Here is a 24,173-nt window from a genome sequence, read left to right on the forward strand (position 1 = left end):
GGGAGGGACTTTAGAAGTGAGTGCTTGGTGTGGTGGGCATGTGGGTACAGGTGTAGAGTGGTAGCAGGTGTGAGGATCCAGACCATACATGGGTAGGAACACAGATTTCTGTACAACCCTGTGTTCTCTGGGTGGCTTTCTGCATCTGCTGGTTGTGGCTGAGGGGGTACCTCAGATGGCAGGAGTTGGTGGAAGGTTGTGAGACTGTGCCCTGGGACTGTGCCTGTGGGGGTTCCTTGAGGCTGGTGGTCACTTCTGAAGGTTCAGCTCTGCAGGGTGTGTGACAGTACCTGGGGGAGACATGCCAGGGTTCTCAGCAGGGGCAGCAGGGGGAGAGCCCAGGCTGAAGGAGAGCAGTTTTAATTAACCGTTTTTAATATCATTTTGGACTTGGGCTGGTATGTGAAAGCCCCGCTGGAAGCAGCATTTGTAAAAATTAAATCCCTCTTATTAGGAGCTTGGCAGACCCAAGTGCATGTGCTGCCCCCTTCCTCCCGCCTGTGCCCCCCTGAGGAAGTACTGGATGAGGCCATGTCACGGCAGCAATTGGTTATCATGCCTTATCTGGGAGTATGAAACTGTGCGCATGACACCCACGGCCACGCTGGAGATGCCATTTCATCTCGCCCTCTCTCTGACAAGCTAGGCTGCCCTTCCTGAAAGGCATCCGTCAGGCGGGACCGGGGCCACTGCCTTGCTTGCTACCTGTGCTTCTCTGCCTGGGTTTTCAGCTTGCCCTCGTCCAGCCAGGCTCAGCCTGGCCCGCCACCCCCCTTCCACATGTCCCAGTCTAGGGGAGATCTTGGGGAGCCATAATTATTATAATAATCTAATCACGGTGACGCGTCAGGGCAAGCGTTATCTGAAGTGGTCTTCCCGCTGAGCTGCGATAAGACTCGGGGTGACGGGCAGATAACGGAGCTGCCCTGTCCCCAAGCCGCGAGCAGAGCAGAGGGGCCTCCGCAGCCCGCTGCCCGCCCGCCACTTTAAGCCGGGAAGCGGCAGCACCTGCTAATGCAAGTGTTTAATATTTGATGGGCTGGGATAAAGCAGGATCACCTTCGAATTGAATTGAGTGTCAGCCGAGAATCTATTACTGAAATTCGGGTGTGATTTGACAGCAAAGTAGACGATGTTATTCTTCACTAGTTACTGCAATCTTCTCCCCGACATCACTTAAATATTTTTTTCTTTGCTTGAGTAAACACACATTATCCTTCTTTTTTCCCCCTTCCTTCCCTTTTTCCTTTTTAGAGGGGGAAAAAAACCCATCCAGCTCGCCTTCTCCAGGCTGATAGGGTAGATTGTTATTTCTTTATTTGTCCTATTAAATGGAATTTCTGATCGTTTAATCCGGCCTTTGTAAGTGATTTTAAAGTACTTGAAAGCCGGCCCGCCACTGCTCTCTGCCCCACTGCGCTCCAGCCATGGCCCTGGCCGGGCTCAGCAGCTCGTCCAGCTGTGCACCACCCACCGGCTACTTCCCTCACTGCCTGCCTTCCCCCAGCTCTGCCCTGGCCACAAGCCAGTGTTCTCTCCCCTGCCCTTGAGCCTCACACTCAGCCCCTGATTTGGGGGTCCAGCTGTGGCTTGGGAAAGTGTGGGAGGGTTGGTTGGGATGTTGAATTGTGGCTGGTACCTCTGTGGTCAAGGAAAGCGGCTCCAGAGGGTGCTCAGGTTGAAGGACTCTCAGGACCAGGGCTTGGTTCCTGCAGCTGGGAAGGAAGGGTACACGCCCCTTGGCCTCAGCACGGACTCTGGGTCCAGCTTCCTGTCTTTGGTTTTTGACCCTGTGTTAGGCCCTCCTTGCTGTGAGGGAGTCTCTAGTGGGATGGGGACCTCCAGGCCGGGGCATGGGTGGGGACACTGCAGTGCCTGTCTGAATGTGGCTGCAGTCCCCTTGGTTCACCTCGTGGTCTCCGCACTGAGCTTCTGGGAACTCCCCCAAGCTACACTCCTGTTGACCACATCCCATATGCTTCCTGCCACTGGGAGCAGCGTAGCCTGGGGTTCCAGGACTTAAAAGGTGAGGGTATGGGTAATGTCTGAAGGCCAGCCAGCTACACAAGCCCTCTGGTAGAAGCCTAGGACTTCGCTAGCAGGTGGAGCAGGAATTCAGTTCACACTAGGCCACTTAATAGCATTCTGACCCTTGCAAGTCTTTTCTTTCCGGGCCTCAGTTTCCTCATCTGTGATGTCAAGTCTGTTGTGCCTGTAAGGGATTATGAAAGAAAAGTGCCATCCCTTGTCCTGCCATATACTGCCCCTCACCATGGAGGTTGGTGGCGGCCAGGTGGCGCGAGTAGGGGATGGAGGGGGGCAATGAAGTGCTAGGGGCCTGAGCAGATCGATGCCCCCAGCACTTCCTTCCCCAACCCCAGGAAAACAATTAAGTACAGATCGATGGGTGGCCGCTTTGAATATGCATAAGTGAGCACTTGACCTTCAGCAGAGATCTGTTCCCCCACCACACACACATTCTGGTGTTCACGCGCACACACACACACACACACACACACACACACACACTCTCCGTGTGTTCCCCTCACAGCTGCTTGAGTCGACCAGGTGACCTTAGCCCTCCTCTGTTGAGCCCATGCATGGCATTCAGCCTTCCACAGCCTGGCCTGCCTCTCGGTCTAAAGCAAACAGACCAAGAGCAGGTGGTCAGCCCCCTCCTGCTTCAGTTTTCCTATATAGAGTGCAGTTTGCATATGTTGGTCTCCAAGTCCTTCCTGACACCAGGCTTTGTGACCAGCAGTACTGTAGGAAGGGGCGCAGCACAGTGCTGGGTACCCTAGGGTGGGTATCTAACAGGGCTGCCTGGTGAAGGGGGTGCCCTGATGACACGATGGTCCTGAGAAGGAGGGTCTTAGTAAATGGGAGCTCTCTAGAGGAGCCTGGCAAGGGGGTATCTGTTGGGGATTGAAGGTCTCTGATGGGGAGATGCCTAGGACAAAAGGACCTCTGAAAGAGGAAGGGATTTTCTGGTGGGGGCCCAGGTGGAAAGGGGACCTAGTGCAGGGACTCTTATGAAATGACATAATGAGAGTAAGCCCTTAGGGGGAAGATTTGGCTGGAGGGTGGAGGTGGTGAGTCCTGGGGGTCAGGGCCTCTGTTAACCATTCTTGCCTCCTGTCTTCCAGGCTTACAGCTTCGCCATGGGCTGCTGGCCCAAGAATGGACTTCTAGACATGAACAAGGGCCTCAGCCTTCAACACATAGGGCGGCCCCACAGCGGCATCGGTCAGTCCCTCCACATATACCCCCTGGCAGCTCAGTCAGCCCCCTGCCCGCATGCCCCAGTCCCCTGGCACACAGAGGGGTTCTGTGGCTCATCGTGTGCTCTAACGGGGTGCTTTCCATAGCTGGGGGGAGTGGGGAAGGAAGGTGGTGTACGGGAAAATGGAACCAGACCACTGGAAAAGATCTCTCAAAATACTGTTTAGGAGGAGACTGGGGTCTGGGCTTTGGGTGGGTCACAGGTGGCTTTGAATTCAGGGCAAGATGCCCCCAAACCTGCCTGCATCTCTGGTGGGTGATGTCCTCAGAGGGGTGGGCACATGTCAGCTTACCCACCCCTGTGGAGCTAGAGGAGGCTGTTTAATATTGTTTCAAGTCTGTGGCTACTAAACTGGGCGATCAATGGGAGTTAAGGAGATGAATTATTTAAACCTCACCAGCTTTTAATTAGTTGGGGTCCTTCTGACCGATGGCTCCGTCCACAGGGTATTGACTCCCCCGCAGGAGCAGCAGCCTCCATTGAGCGGTGCCTGGGTTGGGAGGGGCCGCTTGGGGTACCAGGTGGGGGTGCACCCTCAGAGGGATCCCTGCTTGGAGGGGGCTGGAGTGGCTGTGGTTCTATGCATTGGAGGCTCTGCTAACTTCGGATATATCAGTATTGGGCAGGGGTGTGAGTGAGTGTAATGAAATATCTGGGTTGATTTTCCTGAGGGCATTTGTCTGTATATGAAAGCGACCATCAACCAGTGTGTGTATCCACCAGAAAGTGTGTCTGTTCATTTCTGTGTATCCGATTTTCTGTGTGTGAGCACACGTCATGTAAATGCTTTCAGGTGGGGTACTTGACAAGCACAGGCTTTGTTCCAAGTGGGGAGGAGCAGGGGCGGGGGGGCGTGGTACTCCTGGGAGGTGGTATAATCATAACCTGTGTACCTGTGGGGAGCTATGGTGGCAGAGGCACCAGCAAGATACACCAAAAGGACCCAGTCACCTGTCACAGACTAGCCCTTCATCCTTTCCACAGAGATCACTGGTACTTAGTGGGTGCTGGGCATGCTTGAATAGAGATGCTTATCCTCAAGGAGGTCACATCCTAGAACGAGATGGAGAAGGGCTGTGATAGGAGCACCTAGGCTGTCCCAAGGGAGGATTCCCCTGTCTTCAGGGGCCAAAGTGACTTCTGCTTATTTATGTACATCTCACTGACTTCAGGGATGCCGTGTATCATTCTTGTTGGGACACCCCAAGGCTCCTCTGGGGTCCAGGGTGGGGGGAAAGAGGAATCAGTCAACAGCTCTAAGGAATTAGGGGTACCCCACAGCAGCTGCTATTCCCTTCCATAGGAGTTCTCCCATACAACCTGGAGGGGACCCCAAACCTAGCAAGGTCATATGCTTGGGAGCTCAGCAGGGAGTTTCCTAGAGAAGAAAGACTTCTGAGTCAGGAGACCCTTGCAGGATGATCAGGAGTCAGCACGCACTGCCAGTAGTTGAGTCTCGCTGCTAGAGGGATCATGGGGCTGGGTCGGCCTTGAGCTGGGTGCCCTGTGTCTGCGGGTGTTTCCCAGGGTGTGTTTGTGAGGGGAAGAGCTTCCTCCTTCCTCTCTGTTAGGACTCTTGAGGTGTTCCCTCTCTAGGGAAGAAGGTTTTTCCATCTGGCTGGGCCACAGGGGACAGTCCACGGTTACAAGTGACAATGGGTAAGGGCTTTGGAGCTAGAAGTAGTTCTGGCTCTGCCACCCAGAACTCTGCGACCTCAGACAAGGAACAGTGCCAGTGCCTCTCAGGGCTGTTGGGGAGGTTCTGTGAAGCTGCATGTGTACAGGGCTGTGCGGTGCTTGGCCCAGCACATAGTAGGTGCTCAAGCAGCTCCCCCTCCCCCATGGCCCTGCCAGCACCGTGGCCTCCCCAGGGCCCGTGGGGTTCCTTGCACTGGGTCTTTGTATCTCTGAGCACAGAGGGCTGCCCTGCCACCTCCCAGCTGGCTCCGAGGTGTGGGTGAGGGTGTTTGGAGGGGAGGGAGGATGCAGGGCATTAATTGGGCTGGGAGAGGCGGGGAGGGGAGGCATTGGTTTTGAGCAGTGAGGTTAATGGCCCTCGCGCCAAAGAGACAGCTTTAATGAGCTTCAGCTGGCGGTGCCCCGAGTTACTGTGCGTGCTAAAAGGGTCGCGCTGTAAGAGTTTGATGTGGACTGTTTTCCAGCCCTGGGGTCAAGGGTCAGCTCCTGTCACTGGCCACTCAGGCTGGTCCTCAGTGACATAGTGCTAATTAACTGCGTGAGGAGCTGCCAGCCTGAAGTGGGGAGTGGTATGCATATTGGGGGGGGCATTGGTGATGGGGGCCAAGGGTTCCACAGATCCCACAGCTTAGCCATCTCTGGGATCCGCTTGGCTCTCCCATGATGCTATGGCAGGGGGGGTAAGCAGTTTCTCTGTGTACAAATTACTGATGATCCTAGGATCTAGAGAGAGCTCCTGAGCCTCTTTCTAAGGTATGGGTGGCAGGGGCAGTTTGTGGGCCTATCTGGGTGGGCTGAGCACCCGGTGTGGTGGTGCTGAGAGAGCGAGGGGCAGGCGTGCTAGAGGGTTGGCCGGCCAGCCCGGGGCTGGGCGGTAGGCTATAGAAGGGGAGAGGGCCCGCTGGGATGAATGTGCATGGCTGAACTGTTCGCAGGGGAGCCGGGGGGCGTCCTGGCAGAGCAGTGCCCTGGTCAGAGTTGGGCTGCAATTTGAGCAGTCTGAGAGGTTTCACGGGGAGGACTAGCAAGGAGAAACAGCAGAAGGGGTGGTTCTGTAAGGTTCATGGAGGCGACAGTTAATTTAGAGCCAGCAGGAGCCGTGGGAATGGAGGCAGAAGACCCGTCAGTGAATGTTTACCTTGCGCCTGTTGTATGTGTCAGGAGCCGTGATAGGTGTATGGGTGAGGATGTCAGAGTGCCCTGCCCCCACGGAGCTCAGGTACGGTCATCAGCACAGGTCCAATTGGCCCTAGCTACGGAGGGAGAGGTGGTGGAGCTCCAGGCAGACAGGGATTTCAGGGGCTGTCAGCATGGCCTCTGAGTCAGGAGAGGGACATGTCCTCCTCGGGTGGTGGATTTGGGCTTGCGAGCCCCGTGAACAGGGTGGTGTGGAAGCGGGGTGTGGGTGAAGAGGGACCATGTGGGGGGGACTGCTGATGCCTGGCGGTCCGTGGACTCCGTCTGCACCCTTGGTGTGGACCAAAGGCTTCGGGGCAGGGCGGCCTCTGCAGGCGGCTTTGGAGCGCTGTGCGGTGCTTCTCGTGTTTCTGCAAAGGGTCAGCAAGTATTTGGGGGTGCTCTTTATTAACTAATGTAATTTTCACATCAGTTTTATGGAAGGCAGGCATTAGCATTCCCATTTTATAGACTAGGAAGTTGAGGTCACAGCTGGTTAAATTGAAGACCAGGGCTCAAACCCAGTTCCGTCTGAGTGCAGGCTCTGTGTTCTTACTGCTGTGCTGAACTAGGAGGCACCTTTTTGGTGTTGGGCTTTGTGCTACCAACAGAGACATGAGGAAGAACACAGGCTCACTTCCCTCATTTTCCTCAGTCAGTGTGAACAGACAGGCCTTGACAAAGCCTTGTCAAGGAAGAAAGGAAAGGAGGCATTGCCTGCTACAGTTGCCCTCAGGGCCAGAGCCCAGCAACTCTAGGCTTCTGACCTCCTTCTGGCTCTGACAGTTCTTACTCTGATTTGTTTGCTCTCCACCTCATCGACCAGGAAAATCCTGCCCGTTTTCCAGAGGCCACCTCTTCTGGGAATCTTGTCTGGACTTCCCAGTGTGCATGTACAAAATACATCCTTGGACTGCACTCACAGTTTGTCGGAGGTGATGTTCAGGCCCTCCATACTTGATATCTCTAACAGCAGGTCCCAGAAATCTGCACAGGATCTCATCTGTTTTTGGGACATGGAGGCCCCACAGACTGTTGATTTCAGCTGGCTAGGAGAGTAACTGGAAACTTCCCTGATGCCCACTGGGTGGTCCTGCCCTGATTCCTTAGCTCCTCTGCTCAGGGCCTGAGGAGGAGCCCTCTGAGGCTCATGGTAAGGAGGGACAGCCAGACACCAAGTGGGCTCTCAGGAGGTCGTTGCCCAGCGTGGTTTGGCAAAAAGAGCTGGGCTGGCAGGAGGCAAGGTGGGAGCCTGGCCCCAGGGGGGCAGTACTGGCCTGTGGTCTCCCCTGGAGTAGGGTGTCTATCAAGAGTCCAGTCAGAGCGCATTAGCTCTGTGACACGGATCTCATTAGCTCCCGTGAGAGGTGTCACTGCAGGAGAATCGTCGGCTCAGGGAGATGCTTGTACCAAAAGGAAGAAAGGACAGTGACAGCCTTTTCTCTGCCGCCTCTGCCGCCACGCTCCCTGGGCCGCCCGCCCTCCTCCTCGTGGGGGTGTGGGGGTGCTGGCTAATGAGCTCGTCTACAGTACAGCTTTGCTTTCCCCTCCTTGAAGTTCCCCAGGTCCCTCTGAAGACCTCAGGCCCGGGATTAGCACACACCAAACGCCAGCCCCCCCTCTTGCCCAGCAGGGAGTTCCTTCTGATCACCCTGTTCTGCTGCCATCGGCAAGGGAAAGGAGGTGGGGCCAAGACAGAGCCACTGTGGCTGTCAGGGAAGGGGTTTTCACCCTTGGAAGGCTCAGGCCCCTCTTCCTCCCTTGACAGAGTGACCATGTTCACTTCTCTGCAGTGGGTTCTTTCTTTCCAGAGTTGCAATCTTATCCTCCCCTCCCCCTTACCATTGACATCTATCCAGGCAGTGCCCCATCCCTATGGGACACCCTTCTCTCAAGGCACGGAAGAATGTGGGGACAGTGGCCGAGGGTTGAGCAGGTAGCATTTAGATCTGGTCTGATGCTAAGGGGCTTCAGAATCAGCTAAAAAAACAGTCTGGGCTTTGGAAGACCTGAGGGTGGTGAGTATTGATATAAGGCCCCTGCAGACCTAGTAACCCCTCTCTGGCTATCCCAGAGAGGCAGAAAGGTGCTGCTCAGGCCACCCCGTGTCCCTCCACTTTGGCCATCTTCAGGGTGGGTTCAGGAAGGGGCAGAGAGAGCTTGAGTATGTGCTTCCTTGGCTCCACCCTCACCCCCCACTCCATCTACTTGTTTCTGGTGAGGCCCAGAGAAAGTGAGCCGCTGAGGGACGGGTGGCTATGAGAAGGGACAGCTCTGTAGGCATCGACGGGCTGCACTGGCCTGCCTGGAGGCAGTGTTCCCCTGGAGGGGTACTCCTTCCTTCCTTAGCTGGTGCCCTCAGAGCCCCGGGGACGTCTGAGGAATAGGTCCTTGCCAGACACCAGGCAACCACAGGTGGAAAAATGACTGGACAGATGGACAATCAGACTGCCGGATGGATAGGGGAAGGTTCTGGTATGTGTGTGTATGTGTTGTGTGTGTGTGTGATGCACTGGGAAGTACAATCTTTGTTTCCCTACCTTCCTAGCCCCAGGCCGGCCTGGCCTCCCCTTGTCTCTCTCTGTATCTCCTGTCAAACTGTCGCACACGTAAATGACAAAGAAATCAGAAAGACAGATCAATGCCGGCCAAATTAGCACTTGCAGATAGACTGTGTGGGGATGTCAGCGCCCTGACCCCTGGTGATCTTGCAGCCTCCGCTGCTGATATTATGCAAATTGCATCCATCTGGCAGGACCTGCGTGCTGGCGGCTCCTACTCAGAGGAGTAATGGGCTGGGGGTGGGCGGGAGTGTTGGAGCAAGAGTCGGTGGAGTGAGTGTGTGCGTGTGTGTGCATGTGTGAGCATGTGCTTGAGTGTGTGTGAGGGTGTGTGGTGCCCACCGAGCACTGGGCGGTGATGGAGTGATTGACAGGGCAGATAAGGCATTGGATTCCTTTGGGCTGGGGGATTAGGAGCAGCCACAGATGGGAGATAACTGGACTTCATTTCAGTTTATTTTCCTCCTTATCCCCGCTCCCCACCTTCACTCCCCGAAAAACACAATCTCTCTAGTTTGCGTTTTCATCAATATTTGCAAGTCATTACCACTGGTTTAAGGTGAGAGACAATGTCAGGGCCCAGACCAGGCCAGCCCCTCCCCTGATTGCATCCAGGTCTGGTACCCTGGAAATGAGCGCCATGTGTAGCCAGACAGCCTTCACTCTGGTGGTGTTCATGGCATGCCTCTTCCCAGGCTCTCAGTACTCCTGGGTGGGGCCGCGCCTCATGGACCAGCCCCAGACCCACTTAGCTGACCTAACGCCCCTCAACAGTCCTTAAGCTGGGCTCTGACCTTGCCACCTGAAGCCTCTGTGTGACATCCTTGCCCCCAAGCATCCAGCATCGGGTGCTTCTGCCCCTGGTATTAGCCCCTTGCCCACAGTTCCTCCTTGACACCTTGTGACCAGGGCCCAGACCCCACCTGGGCACAGTGGGGCTTTGGCCTGTGGAGGGGGCAGCTTGGTCTAAATCGCCTTCCAACACCGGTACCCCACATTTACTGAGCGCCTGATGTAGTACAGAGGAGTTCCCAGCTGTCATCTCATTCCCAAACCCTGTGAGCGAGGGGCTGTCCGCACTAGCGTATGTGAGCACACTGGAGCTCAGGAAGGCTCCCGTTCACCCCAGGCAGCAGAGCAGGGATGTGGGAGAGCTGGAATTTAAGCATCTCTCTCTCTAAGGCCAGAGCTCGAAACCACCAAGTTCTGTGGCTTCACTGCTGTGGCAGCAGACCCAGACACTCCACACGTCAGCATGCCTGGGCCTGTGGAAGGGAGCCACCCTTGTAGAGTGGGCAGACACGTTCCTTCCACTCCCAGCCTCTGAACACAGACCCTGACCCAGACCAGAACCCCTGCCGGGCTGAACCAGACCAAAAGGGACAGGATTCAAACACATGCCGCCCTCAGGAGCAGTGTGTCTGAGACAGTCGGGCTGTAGCAAGAAGGACGCACAGAGGACAGAAAGCACCCAGCGGCTGAGCCAGCCCCATGATATGTCACCACATGTGGCATCCCGGCCCCTGCAGCTCAAGAAGAGGGGCTGAGCATCTTCGTCCAGGCAGCTGTGGTGGCAGAGGGTAGAGCTGTCCCAGGGGCCCCTCCAAAACTGGATCCCCACTGTACCCTCCCACCAGGCAGGGTTGGAAGCCGAGAGTGCTGGGGACATGTCCGGGGACACGTGTGCAAGGGGAGCTTGTCCTAATGAGGAGAACATGGCTGCTAGTTAGGCGAGGGGCGGGCGGGGAGCCGCAGAGCTGATTGAAGGCAGGGGCAGGGGTCAGACAATTAGGCCCAGATCCGGCCGTTTGATGTGAGTTCTGAGGCCTCAAAGCCTCCCTTCAGCCCGCTCCCTCCACTCCCTCCTCTCCCTCCTCTTTCCTTTCTTCTTCTGCCCAAAGGCAGGAAGGATGGAAACGCTTACTCTCACTGTTACTATTATTAAACTCTGCGGCAGGCCAGCCAGACCCCAGGACTCCTGCCCACAGGGGGCACCCCAGGCCCCCAGGAGGCTTCTTGGGCCCCAGGGGGCATCTGGCCTGAGGCCAAGACCAACCTGAGGGCAGGGATGAGCTGAGCTCCCAGCACAGGGTAACCTTGCTCCCTTTCTTGCTTCTGAGGCAGGAATGAATAGGGCTGCCCAGTGGAGATTTGGGCCTAGGGCTGCTTTGACCATCACCTCCTGCAACCACCTAGTTCTTGTCTGTTCTGTCTGGGGTTTGAGGGTGAGGGTGTGGTTCATTCACACGCATGCCCCATCACACAAATAGTTGTCTGCATGAGTCACACCAAAACCCTGCTCTGCAAGGTAGAGCGACATAGAGCCACACAGCCCCACTGTACTGTCACACACACCGAAGTAGAGTGTCTCTCCGACCCTCCCCGCCATGTCATAGTCACACATACCATCACAGGGACCCTCACTTTCGTCACACCTAAGGTCTTGCACAAAACCCCTATCTTCTGCAGCAGGGTCCTTGGAGCTGAGCCCCTCCCCAGAGTGTCTGGGAATAATAGTCAGATCCTGTGTCCAGGGTGGGTGGGTGCTGGGCCCTTCCAGTCCCCCATCCTAGGAAATAAGCCTAGAGAGCAGGTACTGACCAGAGAGTGGGAGGAAGCCAGATTGGGGGGGCAGTGGGGAGAGGGAGGGTGGGAGCAGAGATAAATGTTAGCTCATTTCTTCCGTAATTAGTTACTCCCTCATCCCCGCGTTGTAATTGTGAACAAGCTGTAATGTTTAATTAGTCTGTAAATGAAACCCCAATTTCATAATGGCCTGGCTGACAGGGCTAAGTGAGCAGGGGAGGAGGCAGCGGGGAGGTAATAGGAGGAGTGGCGGGGGGGGGGGCGTTGGGGGGGGCTTCAGTGGGGAATGGCTTGCAGGATTACCTCCTCTTCAGCCCCAGCCTGGGTCTAGGGCTTGCCCTCCCCAACCCCCACCCCACACCAAGGTGCTCTCCTCCAGCCCTCCTTACAAGAGAAAAGAGGATCAGGGAAGAGGCTGGCACCCTCTTTCCCCACTCCCTGCCTGCCCTCCAGTTCTCTGTGGGGTTACCACAGTCACAGCCAACCTGTGTGCTTCTCGGAGAAGCTGGCTCTGGGGCTCAGGCCTTGTGACTCCAACGAGCATGATGCTGCCTCCCTCCGTCCAACTTTCTTCCTCCTCAGGTCATCCTCCTGAGAGGCCTTTGCTCGGCACCTGGACCTCAGGATCTGGTCCTCCACCTGAAGGAGCCAGTGATGGCAGGGGATAGGCCCCTCCTTGTCCAGTCCCTCGGCTAGGCAGAATCCAGCACCTGTGCCAGCTTGCACCCCAGCCAAGACCTTGCTCTCCGTGGGTCTCACCGCAGACTGTGATAAGCTGGAGCTGCCGCAGGGGGGAGCCCCTGGCCCCACCGCTGGCTCATCGGTCTCCCTGTCTCCCCCACAACATCCTCACCGCCTGCACACGCCCCCGCCCCGCCTGCTGCAGCCATAAATCTCAATTTACGAGGGCGGCTCTGGTGGGGGAGGGAGGCAGCGCCGCTAATGACGGCTCCTCAGCCGGATTTTTCATGTTGCACAGTCATAAATTTTTAAGAACAGCATGGGCAGCACGTTAGCAAGTTATCGAGGCTGCCTCCGTGCTGGCTGCCTAGCTCCGAGAGACTGGAGAAGCAGGCAGGGCAGAGGCAGCATTTGGGGCAGGGGTGGGGCCCGGCAGCCGAACTAGTCTGCAGGCAAGGGTACTGTGGGGCCCAGCAGGCAGGCCAGCCTGAGCCTTTGCCCGGGGCCGGCCAGTACTGCCCGAGTGGCCAGGAGCCAAGGACAGGCACAGGGTGGGAAGAGGCGTGTGGGCACACAGACCATGGCGTCGGGAGGTGCTGATGGATGCCTCTGCTCCAGGACTTGACACCATGATGTACAGGGAGCCTGGAGACATATGGATTTTCAAAGTGGCCACTTTGAATAGAATTACAAACCCTGACCATGTGCACAGTGAAGCCTCTGCCCTGGCAGAGCTACATTTGGTTCAAAAATGAGGTGGGGCCATTTGGGGATCATTCTTGAGAACTAGGGTCCCTGGAGCCACCAAGGGATCCCTGGGGAAATGCCCACAGAGGGGCAGACCTATGGATGTGCTGGGGCCTAGATCCTAGAAACAGGATGTCCTTGTTCTAGTCAAGACTCACCACTTCCAGGTTGTGTGGTCCTGGATATGTCATTCACCACTCTGGGCCTTTGTCTCTTCCTCTTTAAAATGGGGTTGATGGTGACTCCAACCTCCCAGGCTTACTATGAGGAGAAAGGAGGTAATGCATTTGAAAATACTGTAAACCACCCCACCCTCCCTGCCGACCGAGTACCAGTTAGCTCATTTGTCTATTTTAGATCTCTGTAAAAGTTCTGAGGAGAGTATCTGAGGGAAAGGTCTTTGTGGGGAATTGTGGGGCATTCATTCACTTCTGTTCAGTCATTCGTTCAGAAGATGTTTGCTGAGGTCTTCTGGGGGCCCAGGCCAGTGCTGGCTTTCAGAGGTGAGGGAGGTTCCTTGCCGGGAGGTGATGTGAGCACTTGTGGCTGAGGCAGCTTAGGGTTCCCAGCCCTGTGCCTGGTCTCCACGTAGAGTCAGTGGGCCAGATCCAGCCTGGTCCTGCCACGGGTACACCTAAGCTTCAGGCTGCTGAGAGGCCCACAGAGGCCTTCACATAAGCCCCAGGTTGAATGCCCACCTGTGTTTCCTAATCCGTGCAATTGAGAGGTAATGATCTTGACCATCTCGGGAGCCACAAGCAGAAGGTCAAGAAATCGGATGTTGCTCAAGTCAGCAAAGGTGGTGTGAGTGTGCATATCAGGTGTTCAGGATGTGTCCATGGCCGTCCACCAGGAACAAATGCCGGGGTCATGTAGGGAGAAAAGCATCCCCAAGCTGGGCCTTGTCACCCAGTCCCCTGCCCCTTCTTGAGCCTGCCTCTCTCATGCCCTCTGCACTCCAGCAAAGGACCCTCCCCCATTTTCTGGAAACTGCCATTCCTTCTCTCACCTTAAGGCCTTCCCACATGGCTTTATGGTCCTTGGGAGCCCCCCATTCCCATCCCTTGGCCTGATTAACTCCTGCCCATCCTTCAGAGAGCAGCTTAAAGTTTGCTTCCCCAGGGAAGCCTACCCTGACTCCTAGACTCGGTCAGGTCCTCCCCTGGGCACACCTGCCTACCACCCAGCACTTGCCCTGCACGGCCTTTCCTCACAATCCTAATTAATAGTCCTTTAACGCCTCTCTCCTCAGCTGGATTGTAAGTTCCCTGAGGGCAGGAACTGACGCCTGTTTGTTCAGCTTGTATCTCCAAAGGGTAACCTTGTGTCTGGCTTGTGTAGGCAGATAGTAAATAAAATGTGTTGTTTTGAATGAAGTTGAGCTGAGGTGGCCGTGGCCCACCCCTGGGTTCCAGGGCAGGGGGAGGCGGCGAGGGCAATGCCTGGAGCTGAGGTGCTTCCCATTAGTCCTCATGATTAATTCACAGCCACACTGTGATGGAGTGGGCTTGTCCCTAGTCAGCGCCTCCGCTGGGGCCCACCTGTTAGCGACAAACAAACAAAGGGGATAAATAATGCATTGGGAGCTGAGCCAGGCAAGGCGGCGGTATTGAAATTAATAGGGATTAGCTGAGCAGCTTGAGGATGAAATATTTACCAGGTGGGACTGGGCTTCGGGGAGGCAGCCCCCCTCGCAGAGTCCCCAGGCAGAGCAAGGCCCTTCTCCAGGGCATCACTGCTAGGACTGGGGAGTCCCATCACCGATACTGCTGCCCCCAGGTGCATCAGTTTGCTGGACAGACTTGTGGCCAGACTGCTGAGAGCTCAGGTCCCAGCCAGTGTCCTGGCCCAGCAAGTCTTGGGGAAATCAAGATACTAGGAAGGAGAGGAGGTGGGGAAGGGGCTCAGCCCCCAGCACTTTGGAAGCTGAGGACAAGGACCTCGACTCATTTTCAGGGCCTGGGCATGTCTAGGCCTCGGGCAACGATGTCAGGGCTGTAATAGGTTTGCCTATGATCTTGCCTCCCATCCTTCCCTCTTTCTTTTCTTCCAGTTCTTCCTTTTTTCCACTTAGCATGTGTTTACTGAGGGCCTCTGCACAGGTAACGTTAGTGCCCTCGGGTTTGTGATCTAGCAGGAGGTGACAGAGAAGGATCCCTAACACAAACATGAGGGCCCAGGGAAGACACATGAGGAAATGATAGCAAGGGGTGGGGCTTTCAGCAGAAGGAGGGCATGCAGAAAACACCGAGAAGCAAAAGAGCCTAAACTCTGGGGTCCAGCAAGAGAGTGGGGAAGACAAGGCCCAAGGGGGAAGCTGGGCAGATCCCCAGAACTGTATAAAGAAGTCTGGACGCTGTCCTAAGAGCAGTGAAGTGCTGTTGGAGTGGTGGTTGTTATTTTAATGATTAACTCTTAAACTTTTTACTTTGAACCAATTTTACTTGCAGAGAAGTTTCTATACATCTGTTACCAAGCTTTCTCTCATGTTGGCATCTGACATAATTGCAGCAGTTATCAGCACCAGGAAATAAACGTGGCTACTACAGTGTGCCCTACACTGGAGGGCTTCCTTGGATTTCAGCAGTATCGCCAATGCTGTCCTTTCCTGTTCCTGGGTCATTGAAGGGTTTTAAGACAGGGAGTGAAATGACCAGATTTGTGGCTTAGAAGGATACCTTGGAGGAGATTGACGGGGGCAATGCAGTCTCCTAGGTGAGAGGTGGTGGTGCCCTTGACCAGGGTGGTGGTAGTGTGAATATAGGTTTAGAAATCACTGGGATGTCTAGGGTGGATAAGGCTCAGGGCTGGATGGAGAGTGAGAAGGGGGCCAGTGGCAGCTCAGAGCAATACCCACTCTGTAGGGACATCAGAAGAAAGACACATACAAAGAAACTGAAGGAGTCGGGGAGGGAGGGAAGATGCTGTCACCGTAGCCCCAGAGAAGAGCTTCAGGGCACGAGTTAGTCTACTGGGTGATCTAAACCACTGGACTTGAGCCCTGTGAGGTCGGAAGGATCATTCGAGAAAGTGGTTTGGTAGGAAGCAGGTGGGGAAATCAGGTTGTAGGGCGGGAAGTGAGGGAAGGAGGCCTTGAGTGTTGACTGGGAAGTTTGGCTATGAAAGGGAGGAGAGGTTGGGTATCAGGCACGGGGGTGGAGGGGTGAGGGGGTTGGGGGGAGGGAGTTAAGGCGAGGTTGTTTTTAAAGATGGGAGAGATTTGATATGTTTACATGCTTATGTTAAGGAAGCAGTGCAGAAAAACCATTGAGGCTCTGTCAGAGAGAAAGGGGCTTGCTTAGCATGGAATGCCCCCCCCCCAAAGGAAGTGTGGTGGAGAACCCAGGTAGAGCGAGGGCAGGTTTTAGACGTGCCATCAGGATGCGCCCTCTCTCCTCCCCCTGTAGCAGGTGAGAGAAGAGTGCCCCTATGTCTCCTGTGAAGTAGGTGACCAAACTGTGGGAGAGGGGTGGGGGAGAGGGACTTGAGAATGGTGGGAACTAGAGCAAACGCGACATTGCCGCCAGGGAGAAAGGGAGAGAGCGTGCACACTGATCAGGAACATAGGAAGCCGGCTGGGTGGCTTTATACAACCGGGTGAGCTTGCGGACTGATTGTAAGAGGCACAGATCGGTATGGTTGCCATGTTCTCTAGTCACGCTCCGCCCAGAGGCAAGCAGAGAGAAGGCATTCTAGGTTTTTCCAGGCACGGGTGATGGGAAGAAAAGGGAGCAAGAGAGTTGAGAATATTGGCAAGAAAGGACTGAGATGATCGCCCATGGAAGGCCGGCTCCTGTGTGAGGTGTGTTGGTCATGTTGCTAGGATGGGAACTGCTTGGTACATATCCGATAGCCATTGTCTTCCTTCCTCACTAAATGGAGCCCTTGTATCACTAGGGGCAGCAGCGTGTACCCAGTTAAAACACCACTTATTTTAGTTCCTCGTGCGGCTAGATACGGTTACGTCCCTGAGTTCTGGCCAGTGAAGTAAAAGGAAAAGCATGTGAGACCTCCGGGAATGATACTTTTAAAAGGAAGTGACTCAGCCGGGAAGGACATTATTTTGCTGTTCCCGTCTTCCTCTTTCCTGAAATGTGGATGTGATGCTTGGAGCTTCCGAAGCCATTTTGGACCAGGAGGTAACCTGGAAATTGGAAGCAACATGCTCAAAAGGGCAGAAGGAAGTAGTCTAAGCCCCTGGTGGCTTTGTGGAGCCACAGGGCTTTCAGGCAACTTAGATCACAAACCATAGACATAAAAAATTTTTCTTCATTCAGCTGAGTTTTCTTTCCTCTCCGTTTTCATATGGGTTCCCGTCAAAACCTGACTCTTATAGCCTTTCTAGTAGAACATGGCCTGTGTCTTGCGATATAGCAGGAAACAATTTGGTCAGGTGTTTCAAGAGAGCATAACAAGAGTTACCAGCTTCCTGGCTCGAAATAACAGCACCCTCATTGCCCTTTGCTCCTCCTCCCTTCAGCCAAGTTTATGTTATAGGGCCCATTTGTTCTGTTATTCTCTCTCCTGTCTTTACATTCTGTATCAGTTAGTATGCTTCTGGCTATAAGAAAAAGAAAACTCAATGCAAGGTATCTTAAATAATAGGAGTTATTGGGGCGCCTGGGTGGCTCAGTGGGTTAAGCCTCTGCCTTTGGCTCAGATCATAATCCCAGGGTCCTGGGATTGAGCCCCACATCGGGCTCTCTGCTCAGTGGGGATCCTGCTTCCCCCGCTTTCTGTGTCTGCCTCTCTGCCTACTTGTGAGCTCTCCCTGTCAAGTAAATAAATAAAATCTTTAAAAAATAGGATTTATTACCTCACAGAAGTTTGGAGATAAGGTAATCCTAGGATTAGTTAATTCAGCATCTCAGCAATGTCATAAAGGACCCAGACGTTTCCCATTTTTCTGTTGTGTTATCTTCAGCATGTTCCTCACAGGCTAACTCCCCTAATGGTTGGAAGATGGCTTCTGCAGTCCTAGACATTATATGCAGACATGAAAACATCCGGCAGAATATAAAGGACTGTTTCCTCCTCGTGTTTCTTTTCATAAGAGTAAAGTTTTCCATGCAGGTCCTTCAGCAAACTTACCCTCATTCTCGCTAGCAGGAACACATGGCCACCCCTACACCAATGACCCGCAAGGGGGCGGGGATCACCACAGGTGACTCAGACCCAGGGGACTCACCCCTGGTCCCATGAGCGAGGAGTGGGCTCTGCCAGGCTGGCAGCAAGAGAATGACTGTTGGGTAAGCAGTCACAAGTAGACAGGGGAGAAAGTAGACAGGAGGCAGGTGGTGTATCCGGAGAGAGCAGAGGTATTCATGTTTCAAGGTTCCAGTGAGATGAAAGAAAAGTGTATTAGTGCCAGTAACTAGGGAGATTTGAATTTAATATTTCAAAGGAAGAGCAGTGGAGGATGTTAAAAAGGTAGAAGGTGTAACTGTGGAAATGACTAGAAATGGGATACAGCGGAAACAGTCGTTAGTGCTGAGGTCAAAGATCCAAGAGGCTGGCAGCAAGTTTCTCCAAGGACATGTTGTAGAGGCTGTGGCAGGCAGGTCTCTTGGGAAGGAGGTGATCAGGGTCTGGATTGCCAGCACATGCTTCTGAGAAAGGCCTCAGAGAGGCTGCTAGCAAATGGGTCTGGGGACAGGTCACAGGTGCCTGGGGCAGTACAGACAAGTGGCCTAACCTGTCTGTATCCCAGTGTTGGCATTTTGGAAAAAATCTTCCCTGGTTGGTCAGGCCATTCTGGAAGAGGTTAAGGCCCTGTCACCTTCCTCTTGGAGCCACTCAGGGACCTTCAGAAGATAGTGCCATGGGAGACCCCTAGGGACAGGGTAAGGTGGAATGGGGCAGAGGTGCTCAACTGTGTTCTGGAGCTGCCTCTGCTCCTCACCCCACTCCTGGCCAGGTCCCCTTCACTCAGCCTTGAGTTATCTCGCTAACCTCCGGCTCTTCTAGCTGTAGTATCCCAGAGTCAGGAGGAGGAGGGCGCGGCTTCTCAGCCCCTCTACCTGGATGGGGCCTAGGCTGGGAATGAGTGGGGGAGGCGGGCACCTATTGTAATGGCCAGAGCAACCGCCCTGTTACTACGGCGTATTTCACTTTTAATTCTGACATATAATGTAATGATCTTTTTTAAGGCCCGATGATATTATCTGCCTGACTAGATTATTGAGTCTTCATCATCTCCAGATAAATTTATGGCCAGGACGAGGCTCAGGATTTATCATCAGTCAATAGAGCTCGATACTCTAACAAGGCGTGTAATAAGATATACATATTTAATGATCCAAGGGGAGGAGCGCTAATGGGAGCCCAGAGTGAGTGGTCCACAGGGCCGGGGCTCTGCCCTAGAGCTGCCATAGCTGTAGGGGCTATGGTGCCCCATGGTCCCCAACTCTGGCTTTTCTCCTGACCACCTCAGTGTCCTTCTTGTTAACATCCAGAGGAAGAGGAGGCAGTAGGGAAAGGGTTGGAGCTGGGGCCCAGGCCTCTTCAACCCAAAGAGTGTAGAGATACCCTGCCAGGGAAGTCCTCTCCCTGCTTCTGGGCCTGGGATGGGGGTGGGGGGTATGTCCTTAGACCTGTACACCCAGGCCCCTGAGCATTAGGGCGGGCCCACAAGGGGAGGGAGGGCCGGGGCTGCGTACCCAGGCCGCGCTGATGGTGACGGATGGTTTTTCATTACAGCCTCTCAGGTCCTGCCCGCGCCCTGTGTGGAAATTCTATTTATTCCCTAATTTGTAAAAATTCCCTCTTTATCTGATCCCAATCAGGGCGGGGTAATTGGCTCTCTGGGGCAGCGGCTGGGGTCCTTGATGAAGAGCTATGTGGATGTACCCAGCCCGGCCCCCGCCCAGCCCGCCACCAGGGCCCACAATTAATAATGATTTGCAAATGGCAGACAAGCAATAACACAGAAAGATGTGGCGTCCGCGCTGCCTCTTCATTTCCTCCCCTCGCAGATATAAATGGCCACAGAACAAAAACCCAGCACTATAAATTCTGGAATTAGTTATTCACTGGGATAAATGGGGCCTGGAGCCACCAGCCCTTCTCCCACCACCCTTCTTGCCTGCTTTCCCTGATCCAGGTGTGTTCACGGGCCTGACCCCTGGCTCCTCTGTACCTTTGGCTTGTGGTTCAGTTCCACACTTCCCTCCTAGACCCTTCTCCCCTCACTGTAGCTAGCCCTTCCCGTGTGGCCCAGAGTTGGGAGCGGTCACCTGCTCAGGATCTGTGGCTTCCTCAGCCTCCGCCTCCTCTCATTGACCTCTCTTGGCTGCCCAAGCTGGTTTCTGTCCCCTTCAGCGCTAGGGTCTAAATGGAGGTGACAGGTCCTGCCCAGCCTGGGAATCTAGTTCAGGATTGGTCTTGAGTGTCGTCTTTGGCATTTGGGACCCCTCTGGTCATTTGTGTGGCCAAGTCTGAGTTGGGTTCCTGGTGGCCAAATGTGAGTGACATAAGGCTTTGACGCCTGCTCACCGGCCAGGCCGTTGCGGGCTGTTGGCATAGGCATTTCCGGGCACTATGCCCTCTCGGCCGGGCACATCCTCTCCCCGCCCCCCAAGTGGCTGTGAGCTGGCGGGTAATGGGCGTGTAATGGCCTCATTTCCATGCCCGGCCTCCAGGAGCGGCGGTAAGTGTTTGATTGCCTTAATTTCCAAACACATCATTATCCCAGCTTTACCAGCGCTTAATAAACACTTTATGAGGATTTTTTTAAAAACATCTTCGGTCCGCATACTTCTCTGAAGTGATAAACTCTAATTAAGTCTAATATTTAAAAATATGGTAATGGTGAGTTGTTTGAATAAGTGGACTGCATTTCTGTAATTTCATTATTACGTAAAACACGCTAATTATTTGGAGCGCGCTTATTACGGAGAGAGAAATCGCCTGCTAATCAAGATGAAATTGCCTTTTCCCCTTATTGTGGAACCACCGTCATCCTTCACCATCAGCCCTGTGGCACCTCCAGGCACCTCGGTGGGGTGGAGGGGGCGGAGGGGAGGGGCTAGAAGAAGGGGTCACTTTGGAGTTGAGGTTATAAGGACCCTGACTGGTGGGGGAGCAGAGGGAGCTGTGGGAGCCGTGTCTGGGGACAGGGGTCTGTATCTGGGGGTGGTGTTAGGTGGGCCAGGGTAGCCCTGTCTGGGCACCCAGGGGACTGCATGGGCCATGTCTGGGACAAGGTATAGGGGCTTGTGGGATATCAGGGGATTACTCCTGGAATAACGTTATTATTGGATATTATTGGAATAGCAACCACAATAATAATCACTAACGCAGCCACTGTTTTAAGCACTTCACAAATAAAAACTCATTTCATCTTTCAACAACCCTTTGAGGGAAGTAGTTGCTATAATTATCATTATCGTTCCCATTTTAGAAGAGAAGAAACCAAGACACAGAGAGGTGAAATAACACCGTAACTTGTTCAAGTTCATAGTTAGGAAGTGATGGAGTTTGGATTCGAACCCAGAATCTCAGGATATCCAGGGCCCTCTGCTGGTTCAGTCCTACCTGTCTTCCTTCTGAGTTACCCTGTGCTGCTGTACCCTGAGTTGTACCCAGTGTAGCTTGAGATGCTGGCCCCCAGCATAGAGTTGCCCAGTTAGCAAATAAAAATATAGGGCACCAATTAAATTTAAACGTCAGCCAAAGAACAAATAACTTTTTTTAAAAAAAGATTTTATTTTTATTATTTATTTAACAGAGAGAGACAGTGAGAGAGGTAAAACAACCGGGGGAGTAGGAGAGGGAGAAGCAGGCTCCCCACTGAGCAGGGAGCCCAATGTGGGGCTCAATCCCAGGACCCCGGGATCACAACTGGAGCCGAAGGCAGATACTTAGCCACTGAGCCACCCAAGCGCCCAGAACAAATAGTTTTTTAGTATAAGTATGTCCCCTCTGGAGCTGGGGACTTATTAATATGGCAGTCCTCTGTCAAGCAGGCCCAGCATTGACCCACTGGCCCTTTGCTCTCAGACACAATGCTGCCAAGATGTGCTAACAGACAGAAAGATGCAGCAGCAAAATGAGGTTCTAGAATGTCAACACATCAGGGTTCTTGCTCTTCTGTCTTTACCAAGGTTCCTGCTCCCAGTGCTGTTCCCACCCCTTCTTTCCTGGCTCCTGCTCCATGGGCTCTGGCCCCATTCCTCCCCAGCTCCTGGAGATCACTAAGAAAGTGTGCTTACCAGGCTGAGTTTTTGAGACAGAAGGCCTCCTGTTTGTCTGAATCTTCCTTTAGGCCACACTGCCTTGCAGCCCCATAAAGTCAGCAGCACGTCACCCTTCTGCCCCCGATATCTCCAGTCCAGTTTGTCTCTTTGATCATTTCATGTTCATTCTCTTTCCTCACTCCAACAGACGCACGTATGGGAATTGTATGTATAATGGATGCATCATTTCAGAAGGGTGGGGAAAGTGTGGACAGTTCAGTCAATGGTGATAGGACAATGGCTATCCACTGGGGGAAAAAAAGTAAAGTTAGATTTTCTATTTCTCACCATATATGAAAATAAATTCCAGACAGATTAAAAAGTTAAATATAAAAACAAAAGTATTAGAAGAAAATATATGATAGTTTTCTAATAGCACTGGGATAGGGAAGGCCTTTTTCAGTGAGATACAAAGCCTAGAAGCTGTAAGGGAAATGCCTGCTATGTTGACATGTCCCATAGGAATCTCGAGATTTTACAATAAGGTCACCACTGCCCCAAACCTACACCACCTCAGGTTTGCCTTACCTCTGTGGGTGGTGCTAAGATCCTAGACTCACCCCCCACCCATAGCCCCACACTCTGTCTCCCCCTAATAAGCCTTGCTTGTTCTGTTCCTTTAAAAGCTCTTGCCTCTGTCCATGTCTCCGCACCATCCGTACATCCCCACCTCTGTCTCCACCACCACTGGGCTGGTTTGGGCCACTGTTTCTGGCCTGGACCATGGTACAGTCTGCTAATCAGTGTCTGTGCCTTCAGGGTTAACCCTTCCAATCCTTGAGTGATTATTATGAAATGCGGATGTGGTTCTGTTTTGCCCCTCCTCACATCGGTTAGCGTCTCCCCGTCATTCCCGGAGTAGTAAGCTCTGAAACTCCTTAGCTTGGCATCCTGTCTGCAGGGCTTCCTCTGGCCAGTCACTGCCGGCCTGTCCAGCTTCGTCTCTTGCCACACGCCTGCCTCTTACTCTTCAGCACCTCCACTGCCTGCTAGACTTAAGTACTTGTTTCTGAACACACTACATTTCCCCTCCAGCCAGGTGCCCGTGTGCTATTCACTATGCCGGGGTCACCTCCCGACTCCAAGCCCAGCTTGCTGGCCGGCCCCCTCCCACATGCCCTTAGACTTCTGCCTGGCTTTGTCCCTGAGGACTCCTTTCCCCATCCTCAGTGCCTTTTCTGTGCTGACTTTTCCTGCAGCACTGCTCACACCACACCTCTGATGGGTCTGCAGCCAGGCCCGGGACCCGGCTTGGCCCGTGTGCACCCAACACGCGGAGGTGTCAGTGTGTGTTTGCTGAATGAAAGCATGCACAAATAAATGGTTCTCTAAGAGTTTCCTTGGGCCCTTTCCCTCCTGAGGGTGGCCCTCACCCAGGCCCTGCTTCCTGGAAGCCCTCTACTGTTCGGTTCCCAGACAAGTGCTCCTGACTGGCCCATGTCAGCCTCAGGTCATTGTCCTGTGTAAGCTCTCACTGGGTGTCCTCCGTGGTCTGAGCCCTCCTTCCGCTAGCAGCTTTGCCAAGCAGATATTTGACTACCCTTGGGCCCAGCCAACATGCTTATCCTTTGTCAGGTGCTAGCCCCACTCACCTCTCTGACGGATTTAAGCAGCTGCACATCTCCCGTTAAAGAGTTTGCAATATAAAAATATTTCCAACGTTAAGAGTATTAATGCCGCAAACAGAAGAGAGTCATCTTATCACAAGCTGATAACCCTGTAGGAATATAAAATCAGGCTAGTCTTCTAGAATTTGGAGGTAAGGAAGACCTACCTTGGAGGCCTCTGTTGTGGGCAAGAGGCTGTGTGCCTCCCGCCCCTCACCCTCTACACCATGCCAGCATCAGGCTGGCCTCGTTAGCTCAGTGGGAGATGCCAGAGGGGGAGCTGCTGACCATGTGGCCCCTGGGCTTTAAGCAGAGGACTCTCCCAGAGGCCTTGTCACCAGCTTCACCCTGCTGCTCTCTCTGAACTTGTGGCCTGTTAAAAGGCCCAGATTTGTCTCTTTGCTTATGCTCCATTTCCTCATCTTCTAACCATACTGTTGACTTTTTAAACTGCTCAGTAGGTTGCACTGACTCACGTGGTTTCCGGGGCTAGAAAAAGAGCCTGGGCTGGAAGCCCACAACTGCCATATCGCGGACTTTGGGGAACTGAAGCAGGTGTCTTCCCCAGTCTGGGTCTTTGTTGTAGTGGACCGGTTAC

The 24,173-nt window shown here is 53.8% G+C and overlaps 1 protein-coding gene across 7 annotated transcripts in view; it reads left to right on the plus strand.

Annotated features, from left to right (window-relative positions):
- The window catches only part of ERI3 (ERI1 exoribonuclease family member 3), a 125,979-nt gene that overhangs the window by 97,990 nt on the left and 3,816 nt on the right, over positions 1 to 24,173 (plus strand). For 6 of the 7 annotated variants that reach the window (XM_046003495.1, XM_046003467.1, XM_046003486.1 and 3 more), the window contains one exon: positions 3,147 to 3,246. The exons of the other annotated variant lie outside the window; for it this stretch is intronic. In XM_046003495.1, the coding sequence (XP_045859451.1) occupies positions 3,147 to 3,246 (100 nt within the window). The remainder of the gene's footprint in view (positions 1 to 3,146; positions 3,247 to 24,173) is intronic. 7 annotated transcript variants of the gene reach the window in all.

This window comes from Meles meles, chromosome 1 (assembly GCF_922984935.1).
Source record: "Meles meles chromosome 1, mMelMel3.1 paternal haplotype, whole genome shotgun sequence".
Lineage (NCBI taxonomy): Eukaryota > Metazoa > Chordata > Mammalia > Carnivora > Mustelidae > Meles > Meles meles.